Source organism: Symphalangus syndactylus, chromosome 21 (assembly GCF_028878055.3).
Source record: "Symphalangus syndactylus isolate Jambi chromosome 21, NHGRI_mSymSyn1-v2.1_pri, whole genome shotgun sequence".
In the NCBI taxonomy this organism is placed as follows: domain Eukaryota; kingdom Metazoa; phylum Chordata; class Mammalia; order Primates; family Hylobatidae; genus Symphalangus; species Symphalangus syndactylus.
This window is the reverse complement of record NC_072443.2, coordinates 76127306-76145079: the sequence shown is the minus strand read 5'-3', so window position 1 is coordinate 76145079 and position 17774 is coordinate 76127306. Positions and strand designations below refer to the sequence as shown.

The 17774-nt window shown below is 41.4% G+C and overlaps 1 protein-coding gene and 1 long non-coding RNA gene across 7 annotated transcripts in view; one reads left to right on the top strand and one right to left on the bottom strand.

Moving 5' to 3' along the window:
• The window catches only part of SUCLG2 (succinate-CoA ligase GDP-forming subunit beta), a 406175-nt gene extending 403671 nt beyond the window's left edge, over window positions 1–2504 (bottom strand). For all 4 annotated transcript variants that reach the window (XM_063630773.1, XM_063630772.1, XM_063630771.1 and 1 more), the window contains exon 1: window positions 2309–2504. In XM_063630773.1, the coding sequence (XP_063486843.1) occupies window positions 2309–2392 (84 nt within the window). In that variant the 5' untranslated portion in view covers window positions 2393–2504. The remainder of the gene's footprint in view (window positions 1–2308) is intronic.
• Window positions 2505–2515: 11 nt separating this feature from the next.
• Window positions 2516–17774, top strand: part of LOC129471303 (uncharacterized) — a 128279-nt gene continuing 113020 nt past the window's right edge. Inside the window, exons 1-2 of one of the 3 annotated variants that reach the window (XR_010118667.1) lie at window positions 2516–4230; window positions 17518–17611. This is a non-coding gene — a long non-coding RNA (uncharacterized lncRNA). Of the gene's footprint in view, window positions 4231–13796; window positions 13913–16178; window positions 16662–17517; window positions 17612–17774 lie in introns of those variants that run through there. The other 2 variants (XR_010118669.1, XR_010118668.1) reach the window with 2 other exon arrangements.

Sequence of the window (17774 nt, the reverse complement as noted above, 5' to 3'; positions counted from 1 at the left end):
GTGTCAAATGTTAAATTTAACCACAGGGAGGGGGTAGACAAACTGTCATTCTATGGGTATCTTTGAGAGACCAGTTAAAGTTATTTCTCTAAGCAGAAACTGGGTCTTTTATTTCTGTACAGACAGCAGTTTTTCACAAGGCCTGGTGGTATAAAATAGGACTGGGCCAAGAGTGGCAAGAGATTTCTGAGACACTTAGTGAGGATTCTGAAGTATGATGAGAGAAGTGGGCCATGTTTAACTGCAATGTCTGCCACAGGCAGGGCAAGGGACTATGGAAACAATATCAAATCAGCGTACATGAAACAGATCATAGGAAGCACCCAAGAATTTGAAAATAGACTTTATTACAAGTCATGAGCAACACCCACCATTTTTATGGACAATTCTAAGATGGTCATAAAGAAAAAAAAATGTGTCAGTGGTGCTAATGACTTGGATGTTATATAGTTACTACTGGTATGCAGATTAATTTGCATGTTGATATAATACATTTTCATGAGGAAGTATATACTCACCAGGAAACAGCATGGTGTAACGGAAACATATAGGTAAGCCTTTACTCTGGAATGCCACAAACTCTCACTGTATCATTGAATATGTCATTGAACTTTAGGCCTCAATTTCTCTACCCATGAAATGAGCTGGCTGGACTAAATGATTGCTAATGTCCATTTCCAGTTCTTGGACACTGTATACATTTCTATCTTTAAAAAAACCTATTTTTGTCTTCTAAGACGTTACAGAATAACACATCATCCACAAGTATGTAAATCATAGTAACCAGATGGGGTGTGCTAACAGATCTTTTTACCCAGTTTTCTTGACAAACCAAGAGTATCTCTCCCCAACCAGATTTTCTCCGGTGTGGCGTTCAGCCTCTTATTTCTTGGTTAGGGAAGTAGGCTTCACATATTTCAGCTAAACACTCTGCATTTTCAGTTTCTCTGTACAGTTCATGAGTTTTCACTGCCCTGGGCCCCATGTTTCTCATCAATTCAAGTCTACACTCATGGTTAGCACCCTAGTTCTTGTTTTTTCTAACAAATAATGAATAGGACTTCATCACCCGGAAGTATCCTCCTTACTCTATTACAACAGTTATTAGTGAGTTTTAATTAGGCAAAACTGCCATTCCTTTTGCTACCTCACTGTACTATCAAGCACCTATTAAGAATATTACAGTAGTAAGTATTAGCACCTTTTAAATTTACATTAACAATAACAGAAATGGGGAGGCAGGAAATGAAAGGAGAGGGGTAAAAATAGCTCACAGATGTCATAACCAAAGTTTAGAGTAACTCAAAAAATCATTAATCGCTATTTTTTAAATTTTCTAAAAAACTATACTATGCATATCCTGGTTAAAATTGTATGAGTGATAATTTGCCTCTCATCAATTAAAAATGGGGAAATAGGCAAGGTCATTAACTCTGCTGTGGCTGAATCCCAGACTGTGCTTTCTTTAAAAGGGAAGAGAGATAATCTACGGAGACTAACCAGTTCAGTGGTTCAGTGATTTCTCCAAGAGTCATCACCAACTCAACACTTCCCTGAAGTCCTTCTGACTATTGCAACGCTTGCCCTCTGCAGAAGGTAAAAATCTCCTAGAGGCCAAATTCCAATTGCTATCCAGCCCACCACTGACCCTCTTTGATTTCATTCTCCATCAACAAGGAGGACATGGACAGGGTCAATGGTCTAATGCGTTTTAGTGACAGGCCTGATTTTTCATTGAAAAGAGGAGAAAGATTGTTTCCCGTTTTTCCCCTTGATCCATGGATTTGACCAACTCAAGCACCTTAAAAGTCTGCAAAAGCAGGTAGCCTGCAGGAAGTTCACCCTACGGGGTGAGTTCCTAGTTAGGCTGAAACGGGCTTCTAGGCATGTTTATCACGTGGCCTAAATGTGCTCAGGGTTAGTGTCAGAAGTTTGAAAAGCAGAATTAGTAAAGCTGACAATAAAACCTCAGGGCTCCAAAACCCAGTCCGAGAAACTTTTCTTAAACTTGCGTCCAGCGCCTGCTTCAGCGCCGTCGCCGTGAACCTGCGGGGGCAGAGAGCGGAGACTCCGGCGCGTTGGGTCGCTCATTCCCCGAGGCACCCGGGGCCAGCCCCACGCCGCCCCTGCCCCACACTGGAGCGGGGTTCCCTCCTGCGCCTGGGCCCGGCGCCGCGTCGCCTCCCTAAGTGGGGCGCCCGAGGGGCCGCGCACGGGGCCAGGCGGAGACCAAGAGCAGAAGGGGGCGAGGGGAGCCCGGGCAGGCCGGCGCCGCTGCTAGCGCCGCAGCTCCTGCCGCCACGCTCACCTGGGACTCGGCCGCCAGGAAGCGGGGCCGCAGCGCTAGGGCTCGCAGAAGCTTCCCGGCCTGCGCTGCTACGGGGGACGCCATCTTAAACAGGAAACTCGGCACTGGCAGTAGGGCGGGCGCGGGCAGGGGAAGGAGGCGGAAGAGGAGCAGCGGGAGGAGGGGTCGGAGGACAAGCGGGCGCGGGGAGAAAGAGGAGGAGGAGGCAGAGGCGGTCCGGGCCAGGCCTGCCCCCTGCGTCCCCGGGGCACAGGCATTCCTAAGGCTGCAGAGCCCTCGGTCCCCCACCCGGCCCCGGTTCACTTTGAGCGGTCCCAAGGCCTGACAGCCTGCTGTGCAGTCCCCGGGTTATCGTCCTGAGCAAAGACAGAGCCCGAGCCCTGCGGTCTTGGGGCTCAGTCCCTGGATGGCCAAACAAGCGAATATTCGCCATGGCAGTGGGTGCTGGAAGGGTGGCTCACGGAGCTGACGCCCTCCGCAGAGAACCATGGTCTAGTCCTGTGGTCACGGAGGCCTATCTGGGACAGTGGTGTTGGAGCTGAGACTTTAAGGAATAGAGACCGGTGAGGATCCTGCAGCCCAGGGCCTCAGGTGGGTCAAGGAGAGGTCGTTGGAGGCTCTCCATCCCTTAGGGAGTTGTGGGTGTTTTGTTCTATCCTTAACCTAAGATCAATGTAAAGCTGAGAGGTGAAGCCAGGTGGGTTGGGTGGGGAACTTGGAGAACTTTTCTGTCTAGCTAAAGGATTGTAAATGCACCAATCAGCGCTCTGTCTAGCTAAAGGTTTGTAAACACACCAATCAGCACTCTGTAAAAATGCACCAATCAGCACTCTGTGTCTAGCTAAAGGTTTGTAAATGCACTAATCAGCACTATGTAAAAAGGGACCAACCAGCATTCTGTAAAATGGACCAGTCAGTGCTCTGTAAAATGGACCAATCAGCAGCATGTGGGCAGGACCACAAAAGGGAATAAAAGCTGGCCACCCGGAACCAGCAGCAGCAGCAGCTTGTTGGGGGTCTCCTGTCGTGTTGTGGTTGCTTTGTGCTTTTGCTCTTTGCAGTAGCTTGCTGCTGCCCACTCTTTGGGTCCGCACTACCCTTATGAGCTGTAACACTCACCACAAAGGGCTACAACTTCACTCCTGAGGCCAGGGAGACTGTGAACCCACTGGGAGGAATGAACAACTCCAGACGCCCCACCTTTAAGAGCTGTAACACTCACTGTAAAGGTCTGCAGCTTCATTCCTGAAGTCAGCGAGACCATGAACCCACCGGGAGGAACGAACATCTCCAGAAGTGCCACCTTTAAGAGCTGTAATACTCACTGTGAAGTCTGCGTCTTCACTCCTGAAGTCAGCAAGACCACGAACCCACGGGGAGGAATCAACAACTCCGGACACGCCACCTTTAAGAGCTGTAACGCTTGCTTGAAGGTCTGCGGCTTCACTCCTGAAGTCAGCGAGACCACAGACCCACCAGGAGGAAGAAACTCCGGATACATCGGAACATCTGAAGGAACAAACTCTGGACACACCATCTTTACCGCGAGGGTCCGTGGTTTCATATTGGAAGTCAGCAAGACCAAGAACCCGTGGGAAGGAACCAATTGCGGACACAAAGCTATTGGAGGATTTTAAGCCCAGTAATCAGAGTGATAAAAGCAACATTCGTTTGGAGTTGTGAAGCCCAAATACCTGACACAGGTCTCAATCAATTTAAGAAGTTTATTTGGCCAAAGTTAAGGACACACACCTGTGACACAGCCTCAGGAGGTCCTGACATGTGCCCAAGGTGTGGTCGAGGACACAGCTTGGTTTTACACATTTTAGGGAGATATGAAACGTCAATATACCTAAAATGTATGTTGGTTTGGTCCAGAAAAGTGAAACAACTGGAAGCAACGAGGGGCTTCTAGGTTACAGGTAGGTAAGAGACAAAGGGTTTCATTCTGTTGGGTTTCTGATTAGCCTTTCCAAAGGAAGCAATCAGCTGTGCATCTATCTCTGTGAGCAGAGGGATGACTGAATAGAATGGGAGGCAGGTTTGCCCTAAGCAGTGCCCACCTTAACTTTTCTCTTTAGCTTAGTGATTTGGGAGTCCCAAGATTATTTCCCCTTCACAGAGTTTACGAGTCTAAGCAATGTACATATAATAAAAACAACAGCAAAGTTACTGAATGTGTGCCAAGCACTTGACAAATATAAACTTGTTTAGTCTTCATAGCAACCTTTTAAACGGGTACAAGTGTACAATCCCCATTTTGCAGAAGAGAAAACTGAGGTGCACAGTGGTTAAGTAACTTGCCAGAGATGGCAGGTCTGATAAGAGATGAGATTCACATCCCTTTCACCCACCCCCAAATTAAGCACTATTTTAGATTTTTTTTTTTAACCTTACTCATTCTTGAACATATGATCATGAAAAAAGGTACAATGTAACAGAAGTAGATAGCTGTTGCTACTAACTTCTTTCCTAACCTCTCTCTTTGGGAAGTGGGGGAGCTGAGGATTTTTAATATAATTTCTAGCCCATTTGGAGACGTAATTTTACCCACTAGATGTAGCAGCTTTTGATGATGAGGATGATTGCTTAAATCAATTATTGCTACGATGGTGGCAAAGTGGCGATGGTCTAACTCTATCCTACATTTATTAGTTTGTTTTCTACTCAGAAAAACTGCACTGTCTTTCCATCATCTCCATTGATGAAAGAGAAACTTCAGCTGAATTAAATGTAAAGGAGTTTAATTGAACAATGAACGATTTGCGAATTGGGCAGCCCCCAGAATCACAGTAGATTCACAGCGACTCTAGCGCAGCCATGCGGTGGAAAAAGATATATAGACAAAAAAAGGGAAATGACTTACAGAAATCAAAAGTGAGGTATGGAACAGCTGGATTGGTTACAGCTTGGCATTTGTCTTACACAGTTTGAACACTCAGCAGTGTATAAATGGTTGAAATATGGCCGCTGGTATTGGCCAAGACTTAGCTATTGTTTTAGGCACATACTTCTAAGTTAGGTTTTCAATCTTGTCTACCTATTAAGCTAGGTTTCAGTTCGTCCACGAGGACTCAAATATAGAAGTACCGAGTCCTTCTTAGGCCATATTTAGTTCACTGTAACACTATTCATCAGTGAATTCTTTTATTCACTTGTATCAGTATGGACGCGTGCATTCTTTTTTATTAAATGGCAAACCAATGCTCCTTCCTGACACATACACTCTGCTGCCTCTGTTTTCAGTCATTTAATCTTCATAGGAGCCCTGCAAATGGGGTTCTACTGTTATTCCCATTTTGCCAGAGAGAAACTTGGTCACAGAGTTCCACATAACATTTACGTGACTCTAAGGTCATGTAACTTGCCAAGGGTGACACAGCTTGGGATCCAATTTCCCAAAGCTGGACTCTAATCACTCTTAGCACCCTCCTCTTGACAAGATTGGATTTGAGTTTCCATGTTGTTCATCATTACCCCTATTGGGTCCGCCGGGATAGAGCAAAGACTTGCTAATGTTTCAGAGTGAACGTTTAAACTTGGTGAGAGCTTGTGAACATTTTGCCAAAAGGAGGAAGACCACCTATAGAATTAATCAAAGGCTGTTTATTCAGATGTTACTATGCTAAGGGAGTTGGCTACTATCACTTTCCTTCCAAATGAGGCTAGAAGGCGTTTGAAAGAAATGTTTGTTTTATAGAGATAAAGGAGAGACTCTTAAGACAGTCTTTGATTGATGAGTGTTCTTTTAAGATGCGATTATTCTATTATGGTGGGATTTCTGGAAGTGGAGTCGGGAGAGGCTTTCTGATTGTCATCCAAGTACATTTGGCATTCTTTGATTGGTTCACTGTCTACCGGTGCGTAACTTGGGATCTTTCCAGGCTTATCAGCGTCCTAAGAGTTTTCCTTTCTGAATTGGAAGACTGTCTCATCCTCGGCTCTGGGGTCCAAATCTTTCATCAGCAATTCCTCGGTGTCTTTACTCGTATTATCTCATTCTGCCTTCTCTGCAGCAAGGGGGTAGGGGAGAAGGGACAGAAGGAAGAAAGATAACCATTCATGTAGCACCTCCAGTGTCTAGCACTGGACTTGGATTAGAAAAAGTAGTCAATAAACATATGTGGAATGAATTGCATTATAGAGTTCCTCGTAAGATTTCTCCGTATTTCATACTCCCTGCTTCCACCCTCCAACCTCCCCAAAATAGGAATCTCTTTGAGGACAGGGAATCTAGATTCTACCAGAGTTCTGCCCTGTGCTTTCCTGGAACAAGCATTAAGTTTTCAGCCAAACTGGATTGAATTCAAATCTGACCTCCACCCCCTTGAACACCTGTGACTAGGGAAATACCTGCTTCATAGGGTAGTAGTAAGTAGTCAATGATCAGATGTTACATGTAAAGACCTTGCACATAGTAAAGACTTCATAAATGTTCTTTTTCTTCCTCTAGTGGGTCCGTAACAAATATTTGCTTGATATAGAATGTGAAACACCAGGTCCAATCTGAGATGTGGGTTAGGAGACCCCTGACACTTTGTAATTTATCTTGATAGCACTGGAGAATTACAGAGATGTACAAATGCCAGACAAAAGTATTAAGAGTCTAAAGTGGTTGCCTCCAAGAAGAGGATAGAGAGTAGTGGTCAAGGAACCATTACGTTTAGTTTTAGAGTTTCAAATATTCAGATTCCTGGACTCCACCTCATACTCATGAAATCAGAATCACTTAGGATGGATAGTGGGACCTGCATTTTAAATAATATTTTCAAAGTGTTCTTTAGTTTGAGAACTAAAAAAGCAAACAAAGCAAACCATAGTGGTGAACTCTCAAAATGTTTCCTGGTGAATCCAAAGACGAGTTACTCTGCTATCCCCCATTTGGTTCCTAAATGTAGGACAAAAAGTTGATAAATCAGAGATGGAGATGATGACTGGTGCTTTCAGAGATCCTTGACACCTGGTACCAGACCTAGTTTCTACCTGTGGTCTAAATCAGCTGCGACATGTAGAAGCATTGGCTTAAGGTGAATGAACAGCTATTCTATGCTTTTGCTGTGTCAAATGGCAATTGTGAACTGCTTGAACAGTAACTATGGCCATAGACAATAGCACTATTGAAAGCATTCTGCACTCTGGTATCAGACTTAAGCACTGAGGTAGACATTGCAAGTGTTGACTCTGCGATTTAAAAGCTCCATGACCCAGGGCCAATTACTTAACAATCTCAATTCCTTTATCTGTGAAAAGGGGATTATGATAGTACCTATTTTGCCAATGAGATGCATCCTCAAACACTTGAGATCCCAGTGGGTATTACCTACCATGCATTCATTATTTGATTAAGAACTCTTTTTCATATGTTAATTTCTTTAGTATTTATATCTGTAAACTTCAGTTTTCTTACTAGTAAAATGAAGGTCAAATATGACATCTTATTTGAGCTGTGAGTTGACAGTGTAACACTTCTCATAAACTGCCTGCATTTGAAATATGAAGTTCTAAAACTCTACGATTCATCTTTGTATTTCTAGCACCTTGGCTATACTGTTTCTTATTCAGTTAATCGTTGCAAAAAGAAAAATGAAAACATCAGCAGGCCTATATGCCTTCTCTTTCATCTTAGCAGTGCCTGTTAACAGTGAAGTAACGTGCTCATTTTCATATTCGCACTGATTACTCCAGGGGCCCAGATTTACCAGAGAGACATATCATGAAACCCAGCAAAGGGATACTGCATCTAGCAGTTCCGGTGGTGGTTTATCATTACCGTTTCACTTAAGCATAAAAACTGTTTGACAAATACTAACTCATTATAACCAGCAGAGCTGAATAGAATATTTTAAGAAACAACCCTAATTTTCATGAATTACATATTTGAGTTCATGCTGCTGCATGTCAAGAATGAAAATCACTATTACAATGATGAAATAAAGGGCATCTGTGGATTTCATTTGGTTATTTATTTTTTAATGGATAACAGATTTCTGGAATTTACAGGAGAATAAACTTTTTGGTCTTTCATTATATGCATAGGTAATATCCCTGTTGCTATTTGTGACAGCCACTGTAACCAGTGCTTCGGTTGTATTTGCCAGTGGCACAGAAAGAATGGTCATTGTGCTTAAGTTATTTTGCCCTCTTCAATAATGCATTAAAATGATTAATTTTGATGGTATTTATCAGCAGCTTTATTTAAATGACAGTCGATCCTCTGTGGGTTCCACATCTATGATTCAACCAACTGCAGATTGAAAATATTCTGGGGAAAAAATAAAAAATAATAATAAATGATACAAGTAAAAAAATACAGTGTAGCAACTATTTTCATAGCATTTACATTGTATTTGGTATTACAAGTAATCTAAAAATGACTTAAAGTATACAAGATGTGCATAGGTTATATGGAAATACAATGTCATTTTATATCAGAGATTTGAGCATCCATGAATTTTATTTTCCATGGGAGTTCCTGGAATCAATCCTCCATTGACAGTGAGGGACGACTATGTAAGGGGCCCAGAAGAAAAGGGATTTATGACAGAAAGTGTCTCTTTGCCAAAACTGAAGTGTGCTCAAGACAAATTCTCACTGCATCCTGGAGAGAATTCACTGGAAGCAAGTTTAGAGCACTGGTGACAGTTCAAAGTCAAGATGAGAAAGGAGGAAGGGTAAGGAACATCATTAACTTAGGGAGGGCCCAGCTGGAGACAAGGTCAGCGGAAGAGTCTAAAAACAGAGAACAAGATGAAGGGGTGGAAACAAGGGTGATGACATTCTTTTGGCAAGGAGTTTGGAGCTGGATAAAGAAGATGGTAAAAGCTGAGGAAAGAACATTTACACAAAGGACTGTGGAAGTTCTTGAACCGAAAGAGAAAAGTAGCATTAGATTGACTGTGGAAAAGAAGTTAGAAACAAAACCTAAATTCCTATTGCAATTGGAACCTGTGGAGTTCAGCACCTTCAATATTATTAAGATAGCTTGTTTTAAACAGTAAAGTAAAAATTAAAGGAACATTCTTTTACAAAAGTCCTGCCACATTAGAAAGTGAGCAGCCACAGCAGTGGTTCTTTTTCTTCTCTGTTTTATTTTTTGAGATGGAGTCTTGCTCTGTCACCCAGGCTGGAGTGCAGTGGCATAATCATAGCTCACTGCAGCTTTGAATTCCTGGGCTCATGCAATCCCCCCACCTCAGCCTCCTGAGTAGCTGGGACTATATATATGTACCACCACACCTGGCTAATTAAAAATATATATATTTTTGTAGAGATGGGCTCACTATGTTGCCCAGGCTGGTCTTAAACTCCTGGACTCAAGCTATTCTCCCTCCTCAGCCTCCCAAAGTTAGGGGATTACAGGCAAGAGCCACTGTGCCCACCCACAGGCCATGGTTCTTAGCTTAGGTATGTAATAGAATTCCTTTGGGCCATCCTCTCCAGAAGTTCTGATTCAGTAGGTCTGTCTAGGGGCTTAAGGATCCGCATTCTTATAAATAATGCCCCGACTCCACTGTCTTTGTTGTAGGTGGTTCATGCTTCATGGGTGGAGAAACAGCAACATCAGCTGGGCACGGTGGCTCAAGCCTGTAACCGCAGCACTTTGGGAGGCCATCACTGGCAGATCACTTGGAGTCAGGTGTTCAAGACCTGCCTGGCCAACATGGTGAAATCCCGTCTCTACTGCAAATACAAAAATTAGCCAGGCATGGTGGCAGGCACCTGTAATCCCAGCTACTTGGGAGGCAGGGGCAGGAGAATCACTTGAATCCAGGAGGCAGAGTTTGCAGTGCATCAAAGGTAGCACTTTGGCATAACTAGAGGGAATATCAGCAGCTATCCAATTCCCACCTTTCACATTTTCTCTTCCCTTTCTTCCCCTACTTCTACCATCCTCTTCAAACTTTCCCCAGCCCCTCTAAAACCTAATTTACTACATGACAGCAAGGAGTATGGACTGAGGCTCCAAAAGATGCCTCTATGCTCTTCCCTCTATCTGAAACACCCTTCCCTGTTGCTCACCAGCATGAGTTTCTCTCATCCTTCCAGTTTCAGTCACCCGCTTCAGGAAGCCTCCCTGAAGCGGGAGCTATTAGAGGTTTGTTACTGCATTTGCTACTTGTCTGTGGTTATTAGAGGTTTGTTACTGCATTTGCTACTTGTCTGCTTCATCCTTCAGGATTTTAAAATCTACAATGACAGGGACCGTGTTTTTGCATTGTTATTATTCTGCCCACAGTACAGTGCCTGGAAGACAGGAAGTGCCCAACTGCTATTGACTGCATGGGTAAACAAATAAAGATTAAGCTGATGCAAAAATCTCCCTAATAAGAAGATGTAAAGATTCATGAGTGTCTAGAAATCTGCCAGTAGTCCCCAGTGAGAAAGGAAGTGGAGGCCAATGAAGGGAAATAACCTGCCCTGTGTGACGTAATACACTACTGGTTTTTATATAAAGTTCCTCAGAGTCCTTGGACACCTTAGAGCTCCACCTCACTCTTTCTCCTTCTCCCTGCTTTTATTGAACACTTAGGTGCTTTCTAAATGCTTTACAGAAATTATCTTAATCCTCACCACCGACTTATTTTACAGATTACAAACTGAGTCTTAAAGCAGAGAGTAAGTGGCCTGATGTAATGAATAGGAGAAGGCCAATTCCAATCAATCTGTAATTGATTCTAGGCCAGAATTGTCCAATAGAACTTCCTGCAGTGAGGAAAATATTCTATATCTGTGCTGTACATTATCATGGTCATTAGCCCTATATGGCTGTTGAACATTTGAAATATGGCTGGTGCAACTGAGAAAATCAATTTTTAATTTCATTTGATTTTATTTAATTTATACTTAAGTTTGAATAGCCACACGTGGCTAGTGGCTACCATACTGGTCAACACAGGCTATCTAATTCTGATGTACAGTCTCTGCGTCGTCATTCCATTTTCTAAAGTGGGTTTCTCCCATAGCAGTCGTTGAAACAAGCATTTGGATACAAAGAGATCATTTAAGAGGTGATCCTAGACAGCGAGAGATTGAGGAGGTGAGACGGAGAAGGTGAATACTAGTAAAAGACTGCATTGATATGCTTTAGGCACTTGAGGTTTTTGTTTGTTTTTTGGAAACCTTCAAGAGACTTATGGAAAACACGGTATAATTGTTTCATTGAGGAGCACAGAACTGATCATGTTTATTCACCAACTCTCATGCCTTATTGGTTGAAGGATGCTCCTAGGGGCATTCACACCTGCTCTGAACTCCTTCTTCATCTCCAGCCTGCCTCCCTTATGGATCATTTCATGCCACTGTACCTAGATAAAGCCTTAGGGCCAAGAGATTCATGTGCTTGAGTCTAGGTCTATCCTTCTGAGCTGCAAATAACTTCCAGGGTGGATCAAGGGAATGTGGGGTCAGGGTAGACTGTACTGCCTCTCATTTACAACCAACCATATTAGCTCATATTAGTGTTTTATCTGGAATAAGAGGAGAGGCATTTGAGACTGTTAGAAAAAAGGTTCTGCTATTTAAAAAAAAAAAAGTTTTGAAACTAGCTCTAAACTACATTCCTACCTGTTTTCCTGACCACCTCAATTACTAACTTGTATCCTGTTCCATATTATTTCTAGCACGGCATGGATTATCTAACATTCCTGCAGTCTGGGCCCCGCAATGTAGCTGTAAAAATGCCACCCTGGGACTTTCTCAGTGGAGACATAACAAGACTCAAGCATTCCAGAAAGTGTTTGTTTGGTTGGCTTTTATTGATGTATATAAAAAGATTAGAGACAGCAAGAGAAGAAAATCAGAGAGAACCTATACTTGGTTAAAAAAAAAAAAAAAATTTACAGCAGAAGTAGATAGAAGTGGTGCAAATAATGATTTCTCCTCTTCTGATATCAAGCTTTGTTAAGTTCCTGGAAAAGCAAACGTGATTATGACAGGAGTAAATTGACTGAAAGCCAAGTCAAAGAGGCAGATCAGCTACTGAAGGAGGTCTGCTCACTTCAGCAAAGAAAGCAGGTCAAAGAATCCCAGCCTTTTGACGTAGTTAGGCCCCCAGTTACTACAACTATGGGCTGAAATAATGTGGGGAACTCTTGATATTGTAGGCAAAATGAATTTTAGCAGAGTTCCATCAGAGATAATGGTTGGCCATGAGCTAAAGAGAGTTTAGCCACCACAAAGAAGAACCTGCCTGTAGAGATATCTCTAAGCTAAAAACCTCTGCAAATTTCCTTTCAAAATTCTACCTTAAAAATTTGAAATAACCTCAGATCAAAGTTAACGCAAGAGTTTCCAGAAGAGTGAAGTTCATAATGCCACAAGGAAAAAAACTAGAGGGAGACTAAAGTAAAATTTCATTTTTAAATTTTTATTCATCTAGCAGAGGTTGGAAAGAGTAAAATTTTTACAAGAAAATATTATCTAGAAACTGTTATAAAAAGAAAAATTAAAAACCCCAATGATAGACAAAAAGGATGAGAATAAGCAATTCAGAAAGATAGAAGTTATCCATAACAAGAAAAAATGGCCAACTTCACTGATGGCATTGAAGAAACGCAAAATAAAATATAATACTGCCTATTAAAGTTGTACATTTTTAAATAAATAAATTAAAATGCCCAATGTGGCTACAATTGTGGAGGCAGTGAGCACTCTTCTACTTGTTGGTAGAAGTGGAAATTAAATTGTTACATCCTTCTGAAATAATTTGGCAATCTATTAATATATTCAGATCCTAGAATAGTTTAAAGCCTCTAGTCCAATAATTTATTATATCTATATATTGTCTGTTCAAATATTTTCTCTTTATATATCTATAATCTGTATCTACATATATATCTAGCCTACTGCCTATCTTTGTAAATAAAGTTTTATTGGAACTCAGCCATACTCATTAGTGCATGTATTGTCTATGGCTGCTTTCCACCTGCAATGGTAGAATTCAGTAGTTGCCCTGGAGGCCATACAACTAAAAACATGGAATATGCGGCCTTTTGCAGAAAAAGTTTGCTAACCCCTGCACCAGAATATAAACTCATTGACGTGTAAGCTCAATGAGTGCAAATAATTTGTCTGCTTTGTTTGCTATTGCATTTCCGATGGCTAGAACAGTGCCTGGCACACAGTAGATGCTCAATAAATATTAGTAAGTCATCATTTGCTCCTATTAAAGTATATTCATATTGTTTTTACATTTAGTGGGTTTTTGGTTTTACAAATAATGTTGCAGTGAACACAGATCTTTGCTTACTTTTGCAATTATATCAGACACAATATTTAAAAAAAATAGTTAACTTTAACAACTTGGAAAAATCCTGTTGATATATCAAATTTTTAAAATAGACTAAAAATTTTATAGATGACTCTAAATTTTGTTTTTAAAAGTGTGTGTGTGTGTGTCTATGGTAACTATAAATAATTTGAAGGCTAGGAGGTGGGTGGGGTGATTTTGATTTCCTTTCTTTTCTTTTCTTTTTTTTTTGAGGTGGAGTCTCGCTCTGTTGCCCAGGCTGGAGTGCAGTGGCACGATCTCGGCACACTGCAACCTCTGCCTCCCAGGTTCAAGCCATTCTCTTGCCTCAGCCTCCTGAGTAGCTGGGATTACAGGTGCGTGCCACCATGCCCAGCTAATTTTTGTGTTTGTAGTAGAGACTGGGTTTCACCATGTTGGTCAGGCAGTTCTCGAACTCCTGATGTCGTGATCCACCTGCCTCGACCTCCCAAAGTGCTGGGATTACAGGCATGAACCACCACACCCGACCCATTTCCTTTATTTTCTAGACTTTCTACAAGGAACACAAATTGATAGGAAAAAAATAAAATCTATTTTTCTAAAAAAATTAAAAGATCCTTTTCCTTTTGTTACTTCCATGTCCTTTTTTTTTTTTAACTGTAATACTTTCTGTTGCTACAAATAAAATCCAAATTCTTCCACCTAATGCTTCATTCTATAGAGCCTCTGGTTTAAATATATGTTTCTGACTGTCTCTGCAGTGGCTCTCCTGCACTGATGGTTTATTTACCCAGGCTGTGATACTCTTTGTCCTCAGAAAAGGCCATATACATTCTAGTTTGGCACAGGTATTCACAGCTTTTGAACTGTCCATAATGCCGCCCTTTCCACCACCTTCCTGAGCTCACTGCTGCAGTGCTTAGCTCTTTCCAGTAGCCTTCCTCAGTCCTTCTCGCAGTCAAATCCTCCGCCTCTAACCTCCTGCAGCATCTAAACCCAGTTGCCTTCAGGAGACAAAGCAAGGAAACCTAAATTAATAAAGTAAGCCAAACAAGGGAATAAGGAGTCCTGGGAGCCTTGGTAACATGTATGTGTCCTACCTAAAGGCAGTCAAATAAAATAAAAACATTTTTTTTTTAAGAAGAAGACCAAACAAAGGCAAGGATGTTGACAAAATTTGCCCTGTAGACCATGACCTTATACTGCCTGGTCTTATAACCTACTTGGAACTTTGCTTTAAAGCCTGTGGAATTCAGGAATGCAGAGAGAGCTGGGGGAAAGTAAGAATTAACTGAAGTTCATCACAGCACGGTTCACAATAGCAAAGACATGGAATTAACCTAGGTGTCCATCAGTGGTGGACTGGATAAAGAAAATGTGGTACAGGTACACTATGGCATACTATGCAGCCATAAAGAAGTATCATTTCCTTTGCAGCAACATGAATACAGCTGGAGACCATTATTCTAAGCAAATTAACACAGGAAAGCCAAATAGCACGTTCTCACTTGTAAGTTGGAGTTAAGTATTGGGTACACATGGACATTAAGATGGAAACAAGAGACACTGGGGACTACTAAAGGGAGAGAGAGGAAAAGGGACAAGGACTGAAAAACTGCCTGTTGGGTACTATGCCCACTACCTAGTTGATGGGATCCTTCATACCCCAAACCTCAGCATTACACAATATAACCATGGAACCGACACCCCTTTATGCACATGCACCCCCTGAATGTAAGATAAGTTCAAGTTATAAAAAAAAAAAAAAAGGTGAAGATAGGGACAGGTTGAGAATTAGGAAAGAACAAGAGGTTCTGGGATTAAAAAGAATGGTGAGGCTAGGGCTTAAGAATGAAGTAAGGATGTCTGTGGTAGAAGATATACAGTAATTTTTAAAATGAAATTCTAGTGTTTTACTTTTTAAGCTACAATAAAATATCTCTAGTATTAATATGGGTTAATAAAAACAGCCCAATGAAAATATTACTTCATATTTATTTATTTATTTATTTTGAGACAGAGTCTCACTCTGTTGCCTAGTCTGGAGTGCAGTGACCTGAACTCTGCTCACTGCGACCTCTGCCTCCTGGGTTCAAGTGATTCTCCTGCCTCAGCCTCCCAAGTAGCTGGGATTATAGGTACTTACCACCACGCCTAGCTAATTTTTATATTCTTAGTAGAGACAGGGTTTCACCATGTTGGCCAGGCTGGTCTCAATCTCCTGACCTCAAGTGATCCACCCACCTTGGCCTCCCAAAGTACTAGGATTACAGATGCGAGCCACCAAACCCAGCCTCTTGCTTTATCTTCTATACCTGCCCCAAACTTCTACTTGTTGTAACAAAAACAACAAATGGCTAAGCTGTGTTGGATCTATGTTATGTGCAGGCACTGTGCTAAGCAGTTTTACTGGAAGTGTCTACCTCATTTCGTTCTCCGAATAGCTCTAAGAGGTAAGTGCTATTGCACTGTTACAAAATTCGAAGGAAAACGTACAGAGAAGCAAAGTAGTTTACCTTAGATAGCATGGCTAGGAGGTTTCAGGATTTACATTTTAACTTAGACTCCAGTCTAGAGTAGTTCCTTTTGTTTCTCCAGGGTACAGCTCTGAGGTAAAAGAAAGGGAAGATATGGTAGCAAGGATGTAAATGAAGATTTCATTCCTTCTGCACTATTGTCCTTTTGGGCTGGACCATTCTTTGTTGTGTGGGTCTGTCCTATGCATAATGGGATATTTAGCAGCATCCCTGGCCTCTACCATTATATGCAGTAGCAATTGCCCCCTCCTTTACACTTGTGACAATCAAAAATCTTTCTGGATACTGTATCTTTCTAAATGCTATAATGCTAAATATCCCCTAGAAGCATGATATGCTTTGGCTGTGTCCCCACCCAAATCTCATCTTGAATTGTAGCTCCCATATCCTCACTTGTTGTGGGTAGTTACTGAATCTTGGGGGTGGGTTTTTCCCATGCCATTCTCATGATAGTGAGTAAGTCTCACAAGATCTGATGGCTTTATAAAGAGCAGTTCCCCTGCACATAGTCTCTTGCCTGCTGCCATGTAAGACGTGCCTTTTGCCTTCTGCCATGATTGTGAGGCCTCCCCAGCCATGTGGAACTGTGAGACCATTCAACCTCTTTTTCTTTATAAATTACCCAGTCTCGGGTATTTCTTCATAGCAGTATGAAAAGGGACTAATACACGGGGGTGGGGAGGAAGAGTAAAATCTCCCCTGGTTGAGGACCACTATTATAAATATTTGTTCTTAGAGCAGAAATACTGTAACACTTAATATTGCCAATCTCACCTTTTTGACCTTTAATAATCCTAGATATATCTCCCCCCTCCACTAAAAAACCACTAAAAACAGCAAAGATTATTGCATGAAATGTTTTATTTTCATGTATCTCATCTTTTAGAGTGGATTAATTTTTTAAAATTAAAACAAGAGGGAGGCAAAAAGTTTTAACTCATCAAGCAATCATTAAATGAATTAAAATAGTAATTCTCATGTCATTCGTGTGATTTTAGCCAAGCCAATGAAGCACTATTCTAATATTCTGCACAAAATAGCAAATTTCAATTTGAAAATTCTCCAAGCCATTAATGGTCCTGCTATCCATCTGATTTAGTAAGGGTTCAGAGCATTTGTGAGCTAAACTTTCTCAGGAAGTCACTTTTATACTATCAGCATTAGCCTGTGCCATTAAGATTAGCTTTTCCTTGATACAATGAGTTTTTATGTTATTGTCTGTGTCTTGTGGAAAAGTGTAATTTTTAATGAAAGAAACCTAAGATTCTTTCATTAGGTTCCAAATTCCCCCACTGTGATTTCATCTCTTTAGTCTGTGCAAAGGGAGAGTTTGATATTCCAAAGAAAATCAATTCAAACTACTAAAAACAACTGAAAAGTATGAAAAATATTGTTTAAATATTTGAATATGACTCAAAATACATGCTTTATTTGTTGGTCAGCGTGAACAACCCCAGAAGGAAAAAGAGTGCTGTCGTTAAAGGTATCTGGCATCATGGACCCAACCATCACCAGGAGTTTCTCACTTCATCTCTGGTGAGTTTCTCTGTTTAGCATTCCTTTCAAAGTAGTTTTTTTTTTTCTCTCAAGATGAGGAACCTAGGAGCTACAGTGTCACATCCATACTTCCTTATGACCAAAGAGGAAAGATAGCCCCAGCTCAAGTCTCAAAATATCTAAAAGACCCTTATGAGGTCAG